Raw genomic sequence first — 17,103 nt, forward strand, 5'->3', positions numbered from 1 at the left:
AGGTGTAAACCAGAGTACACACTATAAGGTGTAAACCAGAGTACAGACTATAAGGTGTAAACCAGGGTACAGACTGTAAGGTGTAAACCAGAGTACAGACTATAAGGTGTAAACCAGAGTACACACTATAAGGTGTAAACCAGAGTACACACTATAAGGTATAAACCAGAGTACATACTATAAGGTATAAACCAGGGTACAGACTGTAAGGTATAAACCAGGGTACAGACTGTAAGGTGTAAACCAGAGTACAGACTATAAGGTATAAACCCGAGTACAGACTATAAGGTATAAACCAGAGTACAGACTATAAGGTATAAACCAGGGTACAGACTGTAAGGTGTAAACCAGAGTACAGACTATAAGGTATAAACCAGAGTACAGACTATAAGGTATAAACCAGGGTACAGACTGTAAGGTATAAACCAGAGTACAGACTATAAGGTATAAACCAGGGTACAGACTGTAAGGTGTAAACCAGAGTACAGACTATAAGGTATAAACCAGGGTACAGACTATAAGGTATAAACCAGGGTACAGACTGTGATGTATAAACCAGGGTACAGACTGTAAGGTGTAAACCAGAGTACACACTATAAGGTATAAACCAGGGTACAGACTGTAAGGTGTAAACCAGAGTACACACTATAAGGTATAAACCAGGGTACAGACTATAAGGTATAAACCAGGGTACAGACTGTGATGTATAAACCAGGGTACAGACTGTAAGGTGTAAACCAGAGTACACACTATAAGGTATAAACCAGAGTACAGACTATAAGGTATAAACCAGGGTACAGACTGTAAGGTATAAACCAGGGTACAGACTGTAAGGTATAAACCAGGGTACAGACTATAAGGTATAAACCAGAGTACAGACTATAAGGTATAAACCAGGGTACAGACTGTGATGTATAAACCAGGGTACAGACTGTAAGGTATAAACCAGGGTACAGACTGTAAGGTATAAACCAGAGTACAGACTATAAGGTATAAACCAGGGTACAGACTGTAAGGTATAAACCAGGGTACAGACTGTAAGGTATAAACCAGGGTACAGACTGTAAGGTATAAACCAGGGTACAGACTATAAGGTATAAACCAGGGTACAGACTGTGATGTATAAACCAGGGTACAAACACAAGGAGAGAGGAACTAACATTTGATGTATTTTCCTCTCTTGATCTCTTTCTTATTTCTTCCAGATATTGATGAGTGTGAGATTGGGGCTCACAACTGTGACATGCATGCTGCCTGTCTCAACGTTCCCGGGAGCTTCAAGTGTCGTTGTCGTGATGGCTGGGTGGGAGACGGCATCAAGTGTGTAGGTGAGTACACTATAGTGCTGGCCTGGGGAAAAAACAGATTCCTCTGTTCAGCCCTCTATGTCCAGGAGATGTGACCACTAGGCGGCAGGTAGTGTTGGGCCAGTAGCTGAAAGGTTGCTAGTCCCAGAGCCGACGAGGTGAAAAATATGCCCATGTGCCCTTGAGGAAGGCACTTAACCCTAATTTCTCCAGGGTCTCCATTGATAATGACTGACCCTGACTGTGACCCCTCTCTTGTTTGACCCTTCTCTCTCCCCATAGACGTGGATGAGTGTTCCACTGAGGAGCACAACTGCAATCTCAATGCAGACTGTGTCAACACCCCCGGATCCTACCGCTGTGCCTGCAAGGAGGGCTTCAACGGGGACGGCTTCTCCTGTTCTGATATGGATGAGTGTGCTGACAACGTGAACCTGTGTGAGAATGGCCAGTGTCTGAACGCTCCGGGGGGCTACCGCTGTGAATGTGAGATGGGCTTCACCCCCACCGAGGACAGCAAGGCCTGCCAGGGTCAGAATGACACACTCTTCTTTTTCACCCTGTGATTCATTTTATCACCGTAGATCCTGACTGATCCTCTCTGTGTTTTCCCTCGGTAGATATTGACGAATGTAACTTCCAGAACATCTGTGTGTTTGGAACGTGTCAGAATCTACCGGGGATGTTCCGGTGTGTGTGTGACGACGGGTACGAGCTGGACCGCAGCGGAGGAAACTGCACTGGTGAGCAACACACACCCTCTACCACACACTGACAACTCTGCCACAGCATCACTCTGTACCAAACCAATCTGGCATCCCACATATTTCTCCATCAATTTGGACTTTCTATTCCCTCACTGTACCTCCTCAATCTCAGGAATGCAGCCGCAGCAAGTCTGTGAGATTAACAGGGGTCTTTCTGCTTTCTCAAGTCCGTTCACAGTCTGAGAGCATAGCTTTCATCAAGTGGATGTGCCGTGTAAAAGTGTTTGTGTGTGACTCTATGTGTGTAATTTAGTGTTGGTCATAAAGTGTGTGTTTCTGGCTCTGTGCGTGTGTGTTCCAGACATTAACGAGTGTGCGGACCCTGTGAACTGCATCAATGGCTTGTGTGTGAACACTCCCGGAAGCTACCTGTGTAACTGCCCTCCGGACTTCGAGCTCAACCCTACTGGAGTGGGCTGTGTGGGTAAGTACTGGACAACTGGAATCAGAGCAATGCTAATGTCTCGTAGCCATGGAGATGAAGACACCTCAGCCAATGAATGATTGGCAGAAGGTGTTGATGGGTGTAAGTGTAACAATAGTTTCTTTCCCTCCTCTCAGACACGCGAGTGGGCAACTGTTTCCTGGATACGTTGGCTCGCGGCGACGGGGGCATCTCCTGCAGCGCTGAGATCGGCGTGGGCGTCACCCGCGCCTCCTGCTGCTGCTCCCTAGGGGGAGCCTGGGGAAACCCCTGTGAACTCTGCCCCCCAATTAACTCCAGTACGTACAATACAGCTTGGTCGAACCAAAACATGAAAGACATTTTCTTTTAGAAAAATACAGGGGGGAAACGATCTGAGCTAATCGTGCCCAATTCCACTTGTGTTTTTGAAGGTATGTTGTGCTAGTTTGATGTTTCGTGGTATTTTTTTGTCTATAGCCGAGTACAAGACACTGTGTCCTGGAGGAGAGGGCTTCAGACCCAACCCCATCACTGTCATCCTGGAAGGTAACACATCATCTCTGTTCTATTCTTCTACTCGTCCTGATCTTATTATTCCTCTGTTTGTATTGGAGTATGTCCCAACAAACTAAACCGGACTCTCTCTCTACCCCACAAGACATTGATGAGTGTCAGGAGCTGCCAGGCCTGTGCCAGGGTGGTAACTGTGTCAACACCTTCGGCAGCTTCCAGTGCGAGTGCCCTGCAGGCTACTACCTCAATGAGGAGACACGCATCTGCGAGGGTAAGAGGGCAAAGGTCGCAGAGGGGTCAGATGTCAATACGGTCTTTAAGAGGGGTAGCTGTAATGTCTGTACTGTCTAAGTTGGGTACTTATTCAGTACTGTACAGTTAGAGGGGTATTATGTTAGTACTGTGAGTAACCGTCTATATTGTCTGTTTGTGTGTGTCTAGATATTGATGAGTGCACAGCCCACATTGGAATCTGTGGCCCTGGTACCTGCTACAACACCTTGGGGAACTATACCTGCGTGTGTCCTCCTGAGTACATGCAGGTCAACGGAGGAAACAACTGCATGGGTGAGTCAGACCACACTCGGTGGTACATATACAGTACTGTATATATGTGAATAAACAGTTTACTAATGGTTTATAAACCATAATGGATTCTAAACAGTTATTGAGTTGTGTATTTATGGTGAGTCATTCTCAACCCTCTCTCTGGTGACATCACAGATATGAGGAAGAGTGTGTGTTACCGCAACTTTAACGACACGTGTGAGAACGAGCTGTCGTTCAACATGACCAAGAAGATGTGCTGCTGTGCCTACAACGTTGGCAAGGCCTGGAACAAGCCCTGTGAAGCCTGCCCTACCCCTGCCACCTGTGAGTTGGAACATAAGACACACAGACATATTATCTCCAACTCTTTCAATACAGCCCCTTAAAATGTTCTTAATATGTTGTTAATATGGTCTTAATATGGTCTTAATATGTTCTTAATATGGTCTTAATATGGTCTTAATATGTTCTTAATATGGTCTTAATATGCTCTTAATATGGTCTTAATATGTTCTTAATATGGTCTTAATATGGTCTTAATATGTTCTTAATATGGTCTTAATATGCTCTTAATATGGTCTTAATATGCTCTTAATATGTTCTTAATATGTTGTTAATATGGTCTTAATATGGTCTTAATATGTTCCTAATATGGTCTTAATATGTTCTTAATATGGTCTTAATATGTTGTTAATATGTTGTTAATATGGTCTTAATATGTTGTTAATATGTTCTTAATATGTTGTTAATATGGTCTTAATATGCTCTTAATATGTTCTTAATATGGTCTTAATATGCTCTTAATATGCTCTTAATATGGTCTTAATATGGTCTTAAAATGTTCTTAATATGGTCTTAATATGGTCTTAATATGTTCTTAATATGGTCTTAATATGGTCTTAATATGGTCTTAATATGTTCTTAATATGTTCTTAATATGCTCTTAATATGTTCTTAATATGTTGTTAATATGGTCTTAATATGTTGTTAATATGGTCTTAATATGTTGTTAATATGGTCTTAATATGTTCTTAATATGGTCTTAATATGCTCTTAATATGGTCTTAATATGGTCTTAAAATGTTCTTAATATGGTCTTAATATGTTCTTAATATGGTCTTAATATGGTCTTAATATGTTCTTAATATGGTCTTAATATGCTCTTAATATGGTCTTAATATGGTCTTAATATGGTCTTAAAATGTTCTTAATATGGTCTTAATATGGTCTTAATATGTTCTTAATATGGTCTTAATATGTTCTTAATATGTTCTTAATATGGTCTTAATATGGTCTTAATATGTTCTTAATATGCTCTTAATATGCTCTTAATATGTTGTTAATATGGTCTTAATATGTTGTTAATATGGTCTTAATATGTTCTTAATATGTTGTTAATATGGTCTTAATATGCTCTTAATATGTTCTTAATATGGTCTTAATATGCTCTTAATATGGTCTTAATATGGTCTTAAAATGTTCTTAATATGGTCTTAATATGTTCTTAATATGGTCTTAATATGGTCTTAATATGCTCTTAATATGCTCTTAATATGTTGTTAATATGGTCTTAATATGTTGTTAATATGGTCTTAATATGTTCTTAATATGTTGTTAATATGGTCTTAATATGATCTTAATATGTTCTTAATATGGTCTTAATATGCTCTTAATATGGTCTTAATATGGTCTTAAAATGTTCTTAATATGGTCTTAATATGTTCTTAATATGGTCTTAATATGTTCTTAATATGTTCTTAATATGGTCTTAATATGGTCTTAATATGTTCTTAATATGTTCTTAATATGCTCTTAATATGGTCTTAATATGTTCTTAATATGTTCTTAATATGGTCTTAATATGTTCTTAATATGGTCTTAATATGTTCTTAATATGGTCTTAAAATGTTCTTAATATGGTCTTAATATGCTCTTAATATGGTCTTAATATGCTCTTAATATGCTCTTAATATGGTCTTAATATGGTCTTAATATGTTCTTAATATGTTGTTAAAATGTTCTTAATATGGTCTTAATATGCTCTTAATATGTTCTTAATATGTTGTTAATATGGTCTTAATATGGTCTTAATATGTTCCTAATATGGTCTTAATATGTGCTTAATATGGTCTTAATATGTTCTTAATATGTTGTTAATATGGTCTTAATATGTTCTTAATATGTTGTTAATATGGTCTTAATATGCTCTTAATATGTTCTTAATATGGTCTTAATATGCTCTTAATATGCTCTTAATATGGTCTTAATATGGTCTTAAAATGTTCTTAATATGGTCTTAATATGGTCTTAAAATGTTCTTAATATGGTCTTAATATGGTCTTAATATGTTCTTAATATGGTCTTAATATGTTCTTAATATGTTCTTAATATGGTCTTAATATGTTCTTAATATGTTCTTAATATGCTCTTAATATGCTCTTAATATGTTGTTAATATGGTCTTAATATGTTGTTAATATGGTCTTAATATGTTCTTAATATGTTGTTAATATGGTCTTAATATGCTCTTAATATGTTCTTAATATGGTCTTAATATGCTCTTAATATGGTCTTAATATGGTCTTAAAATGTTCTTAATATGGTCTTAATATGGTCTTAATATGGTCTTAATATGTTCTTAATATGGTCTTAATATGTTCTTAATATGGTCTTAATATGGTCTTAATATGTTCTTAATATGTTCTTAATATGCTCTTAATATGGTCTTAATATGTTCTTAATATGTTCTTAATATGGTCTTAATATGGTCTTAATATGTTCTTAATATGGTCTTAATATGTTCTTAATATGGTCTTAAAATGTTCTTAATATGGTCTTAATATGTTCTTAATATGCTCTTAATATGTTCTTAATATGTTCTTAATATGTTCTTAATATGTTCTTAATATGGTCTTAATCTGGTTTTAATATGGTCTTAATATGTTCTTAATATGTTCTTAATATGGTCTTAATATGTTCTTAATATGGTCTTAATATGTTCTTAATATGGTCTTAATCTGGTCTTAATATGGTCTTAATATGTTCTTAATATGGTCTTAATATGTTCTTAATATGTTCTTAATATGGTCTTAATCTGGTCTTAATATGTTCTTAATATGTTCTTAATATGGTCTTAATATGTTCTTAATATGGTCTTAATCTGGTCTTAATCTGGTCTTAATATGTTCTTAATATGGTCTTAATATGTTCTTAATATGGTCTTAATATGGTCTTAATATGGTCTTAATCTGGTCTTAATATGTTCTTAATATGGTCTTAATATGGTCTTAATATGTTCTTGGTGCATAAGTTCACTCAGTTGTTTTGTCCTCTCTCCCACAGCGGAGTACCAGTTACTGTGTGGGAACCAGGCTCCTGGGTTCATCATAGATATCCACACAGGCAAACCCATCGGTAAGGTCATTAGGTCAAAGGTCACATAGGTCATAATGGCCTACTGCTCGCTCAACACATAAACTGATCAATATTGTCGTCATTATTGTAATTTTATGGTACCACTATGTCTGTGTCTATTGTAAATCGTGCTTTTGAAGACTTAATCGAGTAGAAAGGGGCTTTGTGAGTGAAAGAGTAGCTAACATAGCATCATGTTTCTGTATTGTTCTGCAGATATTGATGAGTGTCGAGAGATCCCGGGGATATGTGCCAACGGAGTGTGTATCAACCAGATAGGAAGCTTCCGCTGTGAATGTCCCATGGGTTTCAGCTACAACAATATACTGCTCATCTGTGAAGGTAAGGCTCAGACACACACGCAACTACACACACACACACATACTCACACTCAGTCTATACATAATCTCTGACACACAAAACAATCACTTACATTTAGCAGACACTCTTATCCAGAGCCATTTACAGGAGCAATTAGGGCTAAGTGCCTTGCTTAAGGGCACATGGGGAGATTTTTCACATAGTCGGCTTGTATTCAAACCAGCAACCTTGTCACTTTTCTGTTTGGTCCTCCTCAGCTTCTGAATGACTTCATACTGGGCTTTTTTTACAAGACAGTTATGACCACTGTGACTGACGGCTGCCTGCTCTTGTTTTTCTTCCCTCCAGATATTGACGAGTGTAACAGTGGAGACAACCTGTGCCAACGCAACGCCAACTGTATCAACATCCCAGGGAGCTACCGCTGCGAGTGCTCGCCAGGCTTCAAGCTGTCCCCCAGCGGGGCCTGCGTGGGTGAGTCCAGACTCTGTGCCTAGGGGCAGCAGGGATTTACCATCTCAGAACAATAAGGGGTTGGAGGGATTATGCTAATGGCTTATGAGTGACGTGTACTACAGTGATTTTCCTTGTCGAGAGGTAATTGTATGAGAGTTAGATGGTTTATTAGTCAATGGGAAAACACACTGAGATTCGGTGCCTTTTGAGGTCTGAATTTGTCAGAAAAAAAGTTTGATTTCACCTACTTTTAACATTCTGTCAAAAAGAGAATGTTAAAATGAAAAAGTTAAATCAATGTGCCTACTAGCACTTCCTATTCACAGCCCCTGTCAGCCCTTATATGTTGAAAATGGAAGATTTTGTAACCTTATTTGGAACGCAGTGGATGTACAGTAACATGCTATATATGATGTCAGAGCTCAGTGGCTGTACAGTAACATGCTATATATGATGTCAGAGCTCAGTGGCTGTACAGTAACATGCTATATATGATGTCAGAGCTCAGTGTCTATACAGTAACATGCTGTATATGATGTCAGAGCTCAGTGTCTATACAGTAACATGCTGTATATGATGTCAGAGCTCAGTGGCTGTACAGGAACATGCTATATATGATGTCAGAGCTCAGTGGCTATACAGTAACATGCTATATATGATGTCAGAGCTCAGTGGCTGTACAGGAACATGCTATATATGATGTCAGAGCTCAGTGGCAGTACAGTAACATGCTATATATGATGTCAGAGCTCAGTGGCTGTACAGTAACATGCTATATATGATGTCAGAGCTCAGTGGCTGTACAGTAACATGCTATATATGATGTCAGAGCTCAGTGTCTATACAGTAACATGCTATATATAATGTCAGAGCTCAGTGGCTGTACAGGAACATGCTATATATGATGTCAGAGCTCAGTGGCTGTACAGTAACATGCTATACATGACGTCAGAGCTCAGTGGCTGTACAGTAACATGCTATACATGATGTCAGAGCTCAGTGTCTGTACAGTAACATGCTATACATGATGTCAGAGCTCAGTGGCTGAACAGTAACATGCTATATATGATGTCAGAGCTCAGTGGCTGTACAGTAACATGCTATATATGATGTCAGAGCTCAGTGGCTGTACAGTAACATGCTATACATGATGTCAGAGCTGAGTGGCTGTACAGTAACATGCTATACATGATGTCAGAGCTCAGTGGCTGTACAGTAACATGCTATATATGATGTCAGAGCTCAGTGGCTGTACAGTAACATGCTATATATGATGTCAGAGCTCAGTGGCTGTACAGGAACATGCTATATATGATGTCAGAGCTCAGTGGCTGTACAGTAACATGCTATATATGATGTCAGAGCTCAGTGTCTATACAGTAACATGCTATATATGATGTCAGAGCTCAGTGGCTGTACAGGAACATGCTATATATGATGTCAGAGCTCAGTGGCTGTACAGTAACATGCTATACATGATGTCAGAGCTCAGTGGCTGTACAGTAACATGCTATACATGACATCAGAGCTCAGTGGCTGTACAGTAACATGCTATACATGATGTCAGAGCTCAGTGGCTGTACAGTAACATGCTATACATGACATCAGAGCTGAGTGGCTATACAGTAACATGCTATACATGACATCAGAGCTCAGTGGCTGTACAGCAACATGCTATACATGATGTCAGAGCTGAGTGGCTGTACAGTAACATGCTATACATTACATCAGAGCTCAGTGGCTATACAGTAACATGCTATACATGATGTCAGAGTTGAGTGGCTGTACAGTAACACGCTATGCATGATGTCAGACCTCAGATTCTCCGCTTCACAACACTGTATGGGTTTTGACTGACAGCTGTTATAAACTTGAGCACCTGACGTGACAAGAAGATGCCCCATCCTTCCTGCTAATTGGGCTACTTTTGCCCATTTGTTACTGTCTGAGTGAGGGAAATGCTGTAAATGGAGAGGAGTCGATGTGATCTGAAAGATGAGATGTTGGGTATTATATTAAATACCACTTTGATGTCATACAAGTAAACCACACACCCATGAGTCCAAATGTGCACTTCACATTTCCATATTTTTAAACTCATGTCATTTACAGTATCAATGTTTATGATGTCTATGTTTGATCCACAGTTACAATGAGGACATGAGTTATACCCTGGTTATACCCTGAACATAATGAGCCTTTGTCTGTCATATTGTGATCAAAATTAGCCACGGAACATACACTTGAATGCAGTCATGATTGCGTTCTATGCATTCCAAAATTACAATCTGTTTGTCTGAAGTGCTTTTTGAAAGCCTAACACTAATATCGTATTTTATCATTTAGCTGGCCATGTTTTCAATAGAATAAGCTTTCAAATGATGCCCACCTGACCCACATTGGGATTTAAAATGGACCATTTTTGGATTGCGTGAACAACAACAGTAGTTGTGTGATAGTGGGGATTCGGGGCTGTGTTCCAAACAAAAAACTACAAGTGTGCTTGCTTCAGTTCCTCAACGGCAAAGCTAGGAAAAAAAAAAAAGCACCTTATAGTTGAAGGCTCTTTCCTTGAGTAGTAAGAGTGGAGACACCAGATTTAAGGGGGGGATTTTAACAGGTTGACCGTAACAGGGTTGAGGATTCTTTGATCTAAATCAGCCATAAATCCCCTTGTGACAGGAGGAATAGTGGAAGCTTGTTGTGTGCAACAGGGAGTGGCAACAGGGAATGGCAACAGGGAGTGGCAACAGGGAGTGGCAACAGGGAATGGCAACAGGGAATGGCAACAGGGAGTGGCAACAGGGAGTGGCAACAGGGAATGGCAACAGGGAGTGGCAACAGGGAGTGGCAACAGGGAGTGGCAACAGGGAATGGCAACAGGGAGTGGCAACAGGGAATGGCAACAGGGAATGGCAACAGGGAGTGGCAACAGGGAATGGCAACAGGGAATGGCAACAGGTAGTGGCAACAGGGAATGGCAACAGGGAGTAGCAACAGGTAGTGGCAACAGGGAATGGCAACAGGTAGTGGCAACAGGGAATGGCAACAGGTAGTGGCAACAGGGAATGGCAACAGGGAATGGCAACAGGGAGTAGCAACAGGGAATGGCAACAGGGAGTGGCAACAGGGAATGGCAACAGGGAATGGCAACAGGTAGTGGCAACAGGTAGTGGCAACAGGGAATGGCAACAGGGAGTAGCAACAGGGAATGGCAACAGGGAGTGGCAACAGGGAGTGGCAACAGGGAGTGGCAACAGGTAGTGGCAACAGGGAATGGCAACAGGGAGTAGCAACAGGGAATGGCAACAGGGAGTGGCAACAGGGAGTAGCAACAGGGAGTGTACAACAGGGAGTGGCAACAGGGAGTGGCAACAGGGAGTGGCAACAGGGAGTGTACAACAGGGAGTGGCATCAGGGAGTGGCAACAGGGAGTGTACAACAGGGAGTGGCAACAGGGAGTGGCAACAGGGAGTGTACAACAGGGAGTGGCAACAGGGAGTGTACAACAGGGAGTGGCAACAGGGAGTGGCAACAGGGAGTGGCAACAGGGAGTGGCAACAGGGAGTGTACAACAGGGAGTGGCAACAGGGAGTGGCAACAGGGAGCGTACAACAGGGAGTGGCAACAGGGAGTGGCAACAGGGAGTGTACAACAGGGAGTGGCAACAGGGAGTGGCAACAGGGAGTGGCAACAGGGAGTGTACAACAGGGAGTGGCAACAGGGAGTGGCAACAGGGAGTGTACAACAGGGAGTGGCAACAGGGAGTAGCAACAGGGAGTGGCAACAGGGAGTGGCAACAGGGAGTGTACAACAGGGATGGCAACAGGGAGTAGCAACAGGGAGTGTACAACAGGGAGTGGCAACAGGGAGTGGCAACAGGGAGTGGCAACAGGGAGTGTACAACAGGGAGTGGCAACAGGGAGTAGCAACAGGGAGTGTACAACAGGGAGTGGCAACGGGGAGTGGCAACGGGGAGTGGCAACAGGGAGTAGCAACAGGGAGTGTACAACAGGGAGTGGCAACAGGGAGTGGCAACAGGGAGTGTACAACAGGGAGTGGCAACAGGGAGTGTACAACAGGGAGTGGCAACAGGGAGTGGCAACAGGGAGTGGCAACAGGGAGTGTACAACGGGGAGTGGCAACGGGGAGTGGCAACAGGGAGTGGCAACAGGGAGTAGCAACAGGGAGTGTACAACAGGGAGTGGCAACAGGGAGTGGCAACAGGGAGTAGCAACAGGGAATGGCAACAGGGAGTGGCAACAGGGAGTGGCAAAAGGGAGTGGCAACAGGGAATGGCAACAGGGAGTGTACATCAGGGAGTGGCAACAGGGAATGGCAACAGGGAATGGCAACAGGGAGTAGCAACAGGTAGTGGCAACAGGGAGTGGCAACAGGGAGTGGCAACAGGGAATGGCAACAGGGAGTGGCAACAGGGAGTGGCAACAGGGAGTGTACAACAGGGAGTGGCATCAGGGAGTGGCAACAGGGAGTGTACAACAGGGAGTGGCAACAGGGAGTGTACAACAGGGAGTGGCAACAGGGAGTGGCAACAGGGAGTGTACAACAGGGAGTGGCAACAGGGAGTGTACAACAGGGAGTGGCAACAGGGAGTGGCAACAGGGAGTGTACAACAGGGAGTGTACAACAGGGAGTGGCAACGGGGAGTGGCAACAGGGAGTGTACAACAGGGAGTGGCAACAGGGAGTGTACAACAGGGAGTGGCAACAGGTAGTGGCAACAGGGAGTGTACAACAGGGAGTGGCAACAGGGAGTGGCAACAGGGGGTGGCAACAGGGAGTGGCAACAGGGAGTGTACAACAGGGAGTGGCAACAGGGAGTGGCAACAGGGAGTGGCAATTGAATGTTTATTATTAAAACATTTCTGTCTATCGATGGGTAACAGGGTTGACATGTTATGCTCGACCCACTCAGTTTTCCACCACAAAACACCAGAAAATTAGCAAAAAGAATAACCTGCTTTTACACTATGATTTTACTATTAGTGGCTGTATTTTCAGCTGGCGTGAAACCAGCGCCATTGTCAAACGCACACTAGTTTGTGACTTCGACCTGTTTAAGATGACACTTTTCTGTATTTGAATCCTAGCGCTAGGATTGGAAATGTACCTGTCTTATATGATCTGGCTTGCGCTTAGGTGTGAGAGGGGTGGCAAAACGTGCCAAAGTGCCCATTTCAGGCAGCGCTGTTGGGTTATTTAAGACCAACCAAAAGCTGGTCTTAGTGGTAACCTGGTTGGTTATGGCATGGATTTTGACAGAGGAAGCACAGCCTATCCAGCCGTGACGCACCGTGCCCATACGCTCATGGAACAAGAGAGATGTTGTTTTTGTGCCCGTAAACCTTGTATTAAGAAACATAAAAAACGATTGTTTTTTTCCCATTTCATTTGATCACAAACCAAGCAGAGCCTCCCCTCCTGTCAATGAAGGCAGTTATTTTCTGCCCAATGCATTTGCCAAGTAGTCAACACTCATAAAGAGGTTGGCTCGTGAGACCGTTTTGAAACAAAATCTTAATCACCAAAGATCAAGTTTGGAAGCATCCCTTTTAATAAACTGTATCAATCCACGATGGACTAGGAAGTGCCCCCATGCAGCTGAATTGGAGTTGATGACAACGCAAAGACCGTCGATAACTTACAGAACTTGAGACCCCGGCATGCAGTATTAAGCCATGGAACGTGTTGATTGGCCAGTGAGTGGCCAAGCCCTTGTCACGCCTATCATTTATTTATTCATAAAAACCCAGCCCTTTCGCATCACCGCCAGCTGTTGCGCTCATAATTCCTGCAATGAAAATAGCTCAAATGTTTCTGACCTGTAGCCCTATCGTCAGCGCTTATATTGACCATTGGGTTAGGTTTGTCAATAAAATAGAACCTTAAATGTCCAATGTTTCTTTTGATAAACAATAAAATAATTGTTTCACCATATTAAAATGAGAGTTCACGTAACAGGGTTGACCTTAAAATGAGGGACAGACGTAAATTTATCACTAATCATATGAAATAAATAATTATCTTCAGAAATGACTTTGTCAAAGCAACAAAATAACTAGGGATTTACAAAGATGGTGAAAACTTGTAGAAATGTTGGGGTTAAAAGTGGATTCAAATCTTCCTAGAAGTCAATGCTGCATTTTGGCACTTTAGCAAACCAGATGTATTGAATTCTCCCATGTGGTCTATATTAAAGGAGCTTCAATATAACAGGCTTTTAAAATTCAATATTGGTGCACAATTTCTACTTAAAATATCAAAGGGAATGACCCATGTATTTCTCAGAGTCAGTTAGTTAATGCTGGAGCTGCCTTCTTGGCCTGGTCTCCCTTGGAAAACCGATTATTGATCTCCATGGAATTTCCTAGTTAGATCATTCATTACAAATGAACAGAAAAGTGTGTATGATATATGAATCAATGAATCTTCTCTCCCTAATGTGTGTAGACCGTAACGAGTGCCAGGAGATCCCTAACGTGTGTAGCCACGGAGAGTGTATCGACACCCAGGGCAGCTACCGCTGTCTCTGCCACAACGGCTTCAAGGCCACCGCCGACCAGACCATGTGCATGGGTAAGTGAAGAGTCCCAGTAAACTAAATAGACTTACAATAGCAGACACAGTAGATCCTCTATAGTTTGGTTTCAATGAACTCGTCTCAGTCTCACCTGGTCTCGCTCCGTTTCAGATATCGATGAGTGTGACAGACAGCCGTGTGGGAACGGAACCTGTAAGAACACAGTGGGCTCCTACAACTGTCTCTGCTTCTCTGGCTTCGAGCTCACGCACAACAATGACTGCATGGGTACGTACTCGATCACATCCCAGCGCACATCTTAGAAAATAATCATCATGTTTGAAGCATATTTTGAATGATAAGATGAAAACAAACTATCTCGATCCACTTTCCAGACATTGATGAGTGCAGTGCGTTGGTGGGTCAGGTGTGTAGGAATGGCCAGTGTATCAACGGCCTGGGCTCCTTCCAGTGTCTCTGTCAGGAAGGCTACGAACTCACCCTAGACGGAAAGAACTGTGTTGGTAAGTCAAGTCAACTTCCAGGCAGACCAGGAACAAATACATATTCTATGTCAAATCATTTCAAATACTTGACCCACACTTGATTTAGTACAATGGAACCAAGGGAATAGTCCAAAAAAGTGCAAACTCCAAGCTAAATCAAGTATTTGTTTTAATGTATGTCTGATCCGGCGTTGGTGTGTGTGAGATGAAGGGTATTTCTAGTGAGGAGTCTACCACTGTCGTTTGTCAGATATCAATGAATGTGTGAGTCTTCCTGGGACCTGCTCTCCTGGAATCTGTCAGAACCTGGATGGATCCTTCCGCTGTATCTGCCCAGCTGGATACGAGGTCCAGAACGATCAGTGTATAGGTAGTAGTCTCCTTCACACACACACACACACACTGGACCACCACAAGGAACATGACTCCATGACATCTGTACATACTGATCCCACCTGCTCACACAGCTAGAGCCATAATATGCTCACAACTACACATCAGGGTGTCAATGACCATCCATCTGGCCCAACACACACACACACCGTATGTGTAACGGCCGTATAGCCTTGTGCACTGTTGGGGTGACACGTTTATACACACACATACACCCATACACCATCTGGCTTTGGAGTTTAAAACTCATCCCCTCTCCCTCCTGTCATCCCTCTCTCCTCCCAGATATCAACGAGTGTGAGGTGGAGCCCAATATCTGCCAGTTTGGCACGTGCACCAACACCCCAGGAAGCTTCCAGTGTATCTGCCAGAATGGCTTCGTTCTGTCTGACAATGGACGCCGCTGCTTTGGTGAGGGAGAGAACCCTCCAAGTAGTCACTAAATGGCCATGTTAGAGAGTACAATTGTGGAAATATAGTCTCAGATTTGTTAGTCGCAGCACTTCTGTTCTTTCTAGTGTGGCCAAAAAGTAATACTCTTTTTATACTGTCTCAGCCTCACTGGTGGTAGTCAATTGTCTACTCTCCTCCTGACTTGGTTGTTTGCAACCCTTACAGATACTAGAGAGAGCTTCTGCTTCACCCGCTTTGAGTCTGGCAAGTGTTCTGTACCTAAAGCCTTCAACACCACCAAGGCCAAGTGCTGCTGCAGCAAGATGCCAGGCGAGGGCTGGGGAGACCCCTGCGAGCTGTGCCCACGCGAGAGCGAGGGTGAGTCACACACACGACACGTTCCACACACACACAGTACTTTTCCAGTCAATGTAGTGATAAAAATGCATTCTTCAACTCAAGCCAGTTGATATGAGCTAAACCAAAATTATCCTGTCTTGTTATCAGTTCATAGATCTAACCTCTGACCTGTCTCCTTGTGTCTCCAGCAGCCTTTGACAGCCTGTGTCCCTACGGCCATGGAGCCTTGCCCGGACGAGGGGACGCCCGTGAGGGTGAGTGACAGACTGGGCCACCCCCAGACATACTCACCCCTCAACTGCATCAGCTCTTTGATGACCCCATGCCAAAACTCTCTGGTCAATAAACTGTCCTTGTCTGTCTTTCTGTAGATATGAATGAGTGTCTGGACAACCCAGGCGTCTGTCAGAACGGTGTCTGTATCAACACGGATGGATCGTTCCGCTGCGAGTGTCCCTTCGGGTACAACCTGGACTATACTGGGATCAACTGTGTTGGTGAGCTGACCCCTATTGGGGGGATGAAGATTTTTTAAATCTTTATTTTAGCAGGGGGTCCTATTGAGACCAATGTCTATTTTACACGGGAGTCTTGCATTTACACAATTTACAAATACAACATAATACAACTATACAAAATGACAAAATACACTTAAGAGAAACAATCACATTCCTCAACAAAGAGGTCCCCAATCAACAATTTGAACTGCCCGAGAGGCACCGGTACATCTAGTTGTAGGGAACTCTGTAGATTGATCCATACATGGAATGCAAAGAAACTAAAAGCTGATTTACCTAACAAAGAGGTCTCCAGAGTTAGCCATCCCTGAGACCGGGTATGGTAACAAGTACGTCTAAAGTTTAGCAATGATGTTAGCAAAGGTACTGCAGAGAGCCTTATACATAAAAAGATATCAATGAATCAACCCACGTGACTTCGCTGATGGCCAGCCTACTTTCTGATACAGAATGCAGTGATGTGTGCTGAACCTGTCGCCTGTAATAAACTGTAGTGCACTGTGATAAACTGTAGTGCACTGTGATAAACTGTAGTGCACTGTGATAAACTGTAGTGCACTGTGATAAACTGTAGTGCACTGTGATAAACTAGTGCACTGTGATAAACTGTAGTGCACTGTGATAAACTGTAGTGCACTGTGATAAACTAGTGCACTGTGAT

General features: G+C 42.4%; 1 protein-coding gene across 2 annotated transcripts in view; it reads left to right on the forward strand.

Moving 5' to 3' along the window:
• Positions 1 to 17,103, forward strand: part of fbn2b (fibrillin 2b) — a 127,914-nt gene that overhangs the window by 91,534 nt on the left and 19,277 nt on the right. The window contains exons 32-51 of one of the 2 annotated variants that reach the window (XM_065009676.1): positions 1,206 to 1,328; positions 1,590 to 1,838; positions 1,928 to 2,050; positions 2,376 to 2,498; positions 2,636 to 2,797; positions 2,958 to 3,026; positions 3,139 to 3,264; positions 3,435 to 3,560; positions 3,717 to 3,866; positions 6,884 to 6,955; positions 7,172 to 7,297; positions 7,625 to 7,750; positions 14,203 to 14,328; positions 14,444 to 14,560; positions 14,668 to 14,796; positions 15,029 to 15,148; positions 15,457 to 15,582; positions 15,790 to 15,942; positions 16,113 to 16,178; positions 16,296 to 16,421. In XM_065009676.1, the coding sequence (XP_064865748.1) occupies positions 1,206 to 1,328; positions 1,590 to 1,838; positions 1,928 to 2,050; positions 2,376 to 2,498; positions 2,636 to 2,797; positions 2,958 to 3,026; positions 3,139 to 3,264; positions 3,435 to 3,560; positions 3,717 to 3,866; positions 6,884 to 6,955; positions 7,172 to 7,297; positions 7,625 to 7,750; positions 14,203 to 14,328; positions 14,444 to 14,560; positions 14,668 to 14,796; positions 15,029 to 15,148; positions 15,457 to 15,582; positions 15,790 to 15,942; positions 16,113 to 16,178; positions 16,296 to 16,421 (2,538 nt within the window). The remainder of the gene's footprint in view (positions 1 to 1,205; positions 1,329 to 1,589; positions 1,839 to 1,927; positions 2,051 to 2,375; positions 2,499 to 2,635; positions 2,798 to 2,957; positions 3,027 to 3,138; positions 3,265 to 3,434; positions 3,561 to 3,716; positions 3,867 to 6,883; positions 6,956 to 7,171; positions 7,298 to 7,624; positions 7,751 to 14,202; positions 14,329 to 14,443; positions 14,561 to 14,667; positions 14,797 to 15,028; positions 15,149 to 15,456; positions 15,583 to 15,789; positions 15,943 to 16,112; positions 16,179 to 16,295; positions 16,422 to 17,103) is intronic. The other variant, XM_065009677.1, reaches the window with a different exon arrangement.

Source organism: Oncorhynchus nerka, linkage group LG25 (assembly GCF_034236695.1).
Source record: "Oncorhynchus nerka isolate Pitt River linkage group LG25, Oner_Uvic_2.0, whole genome shotgun sequence".
Lineage (NCBI taxonomy): Eukaryota > Metazoa > Chordata > Actinopteri > Salmoniformes > Salmonidae > Oncorhynchus > Oncorhynchus nerka.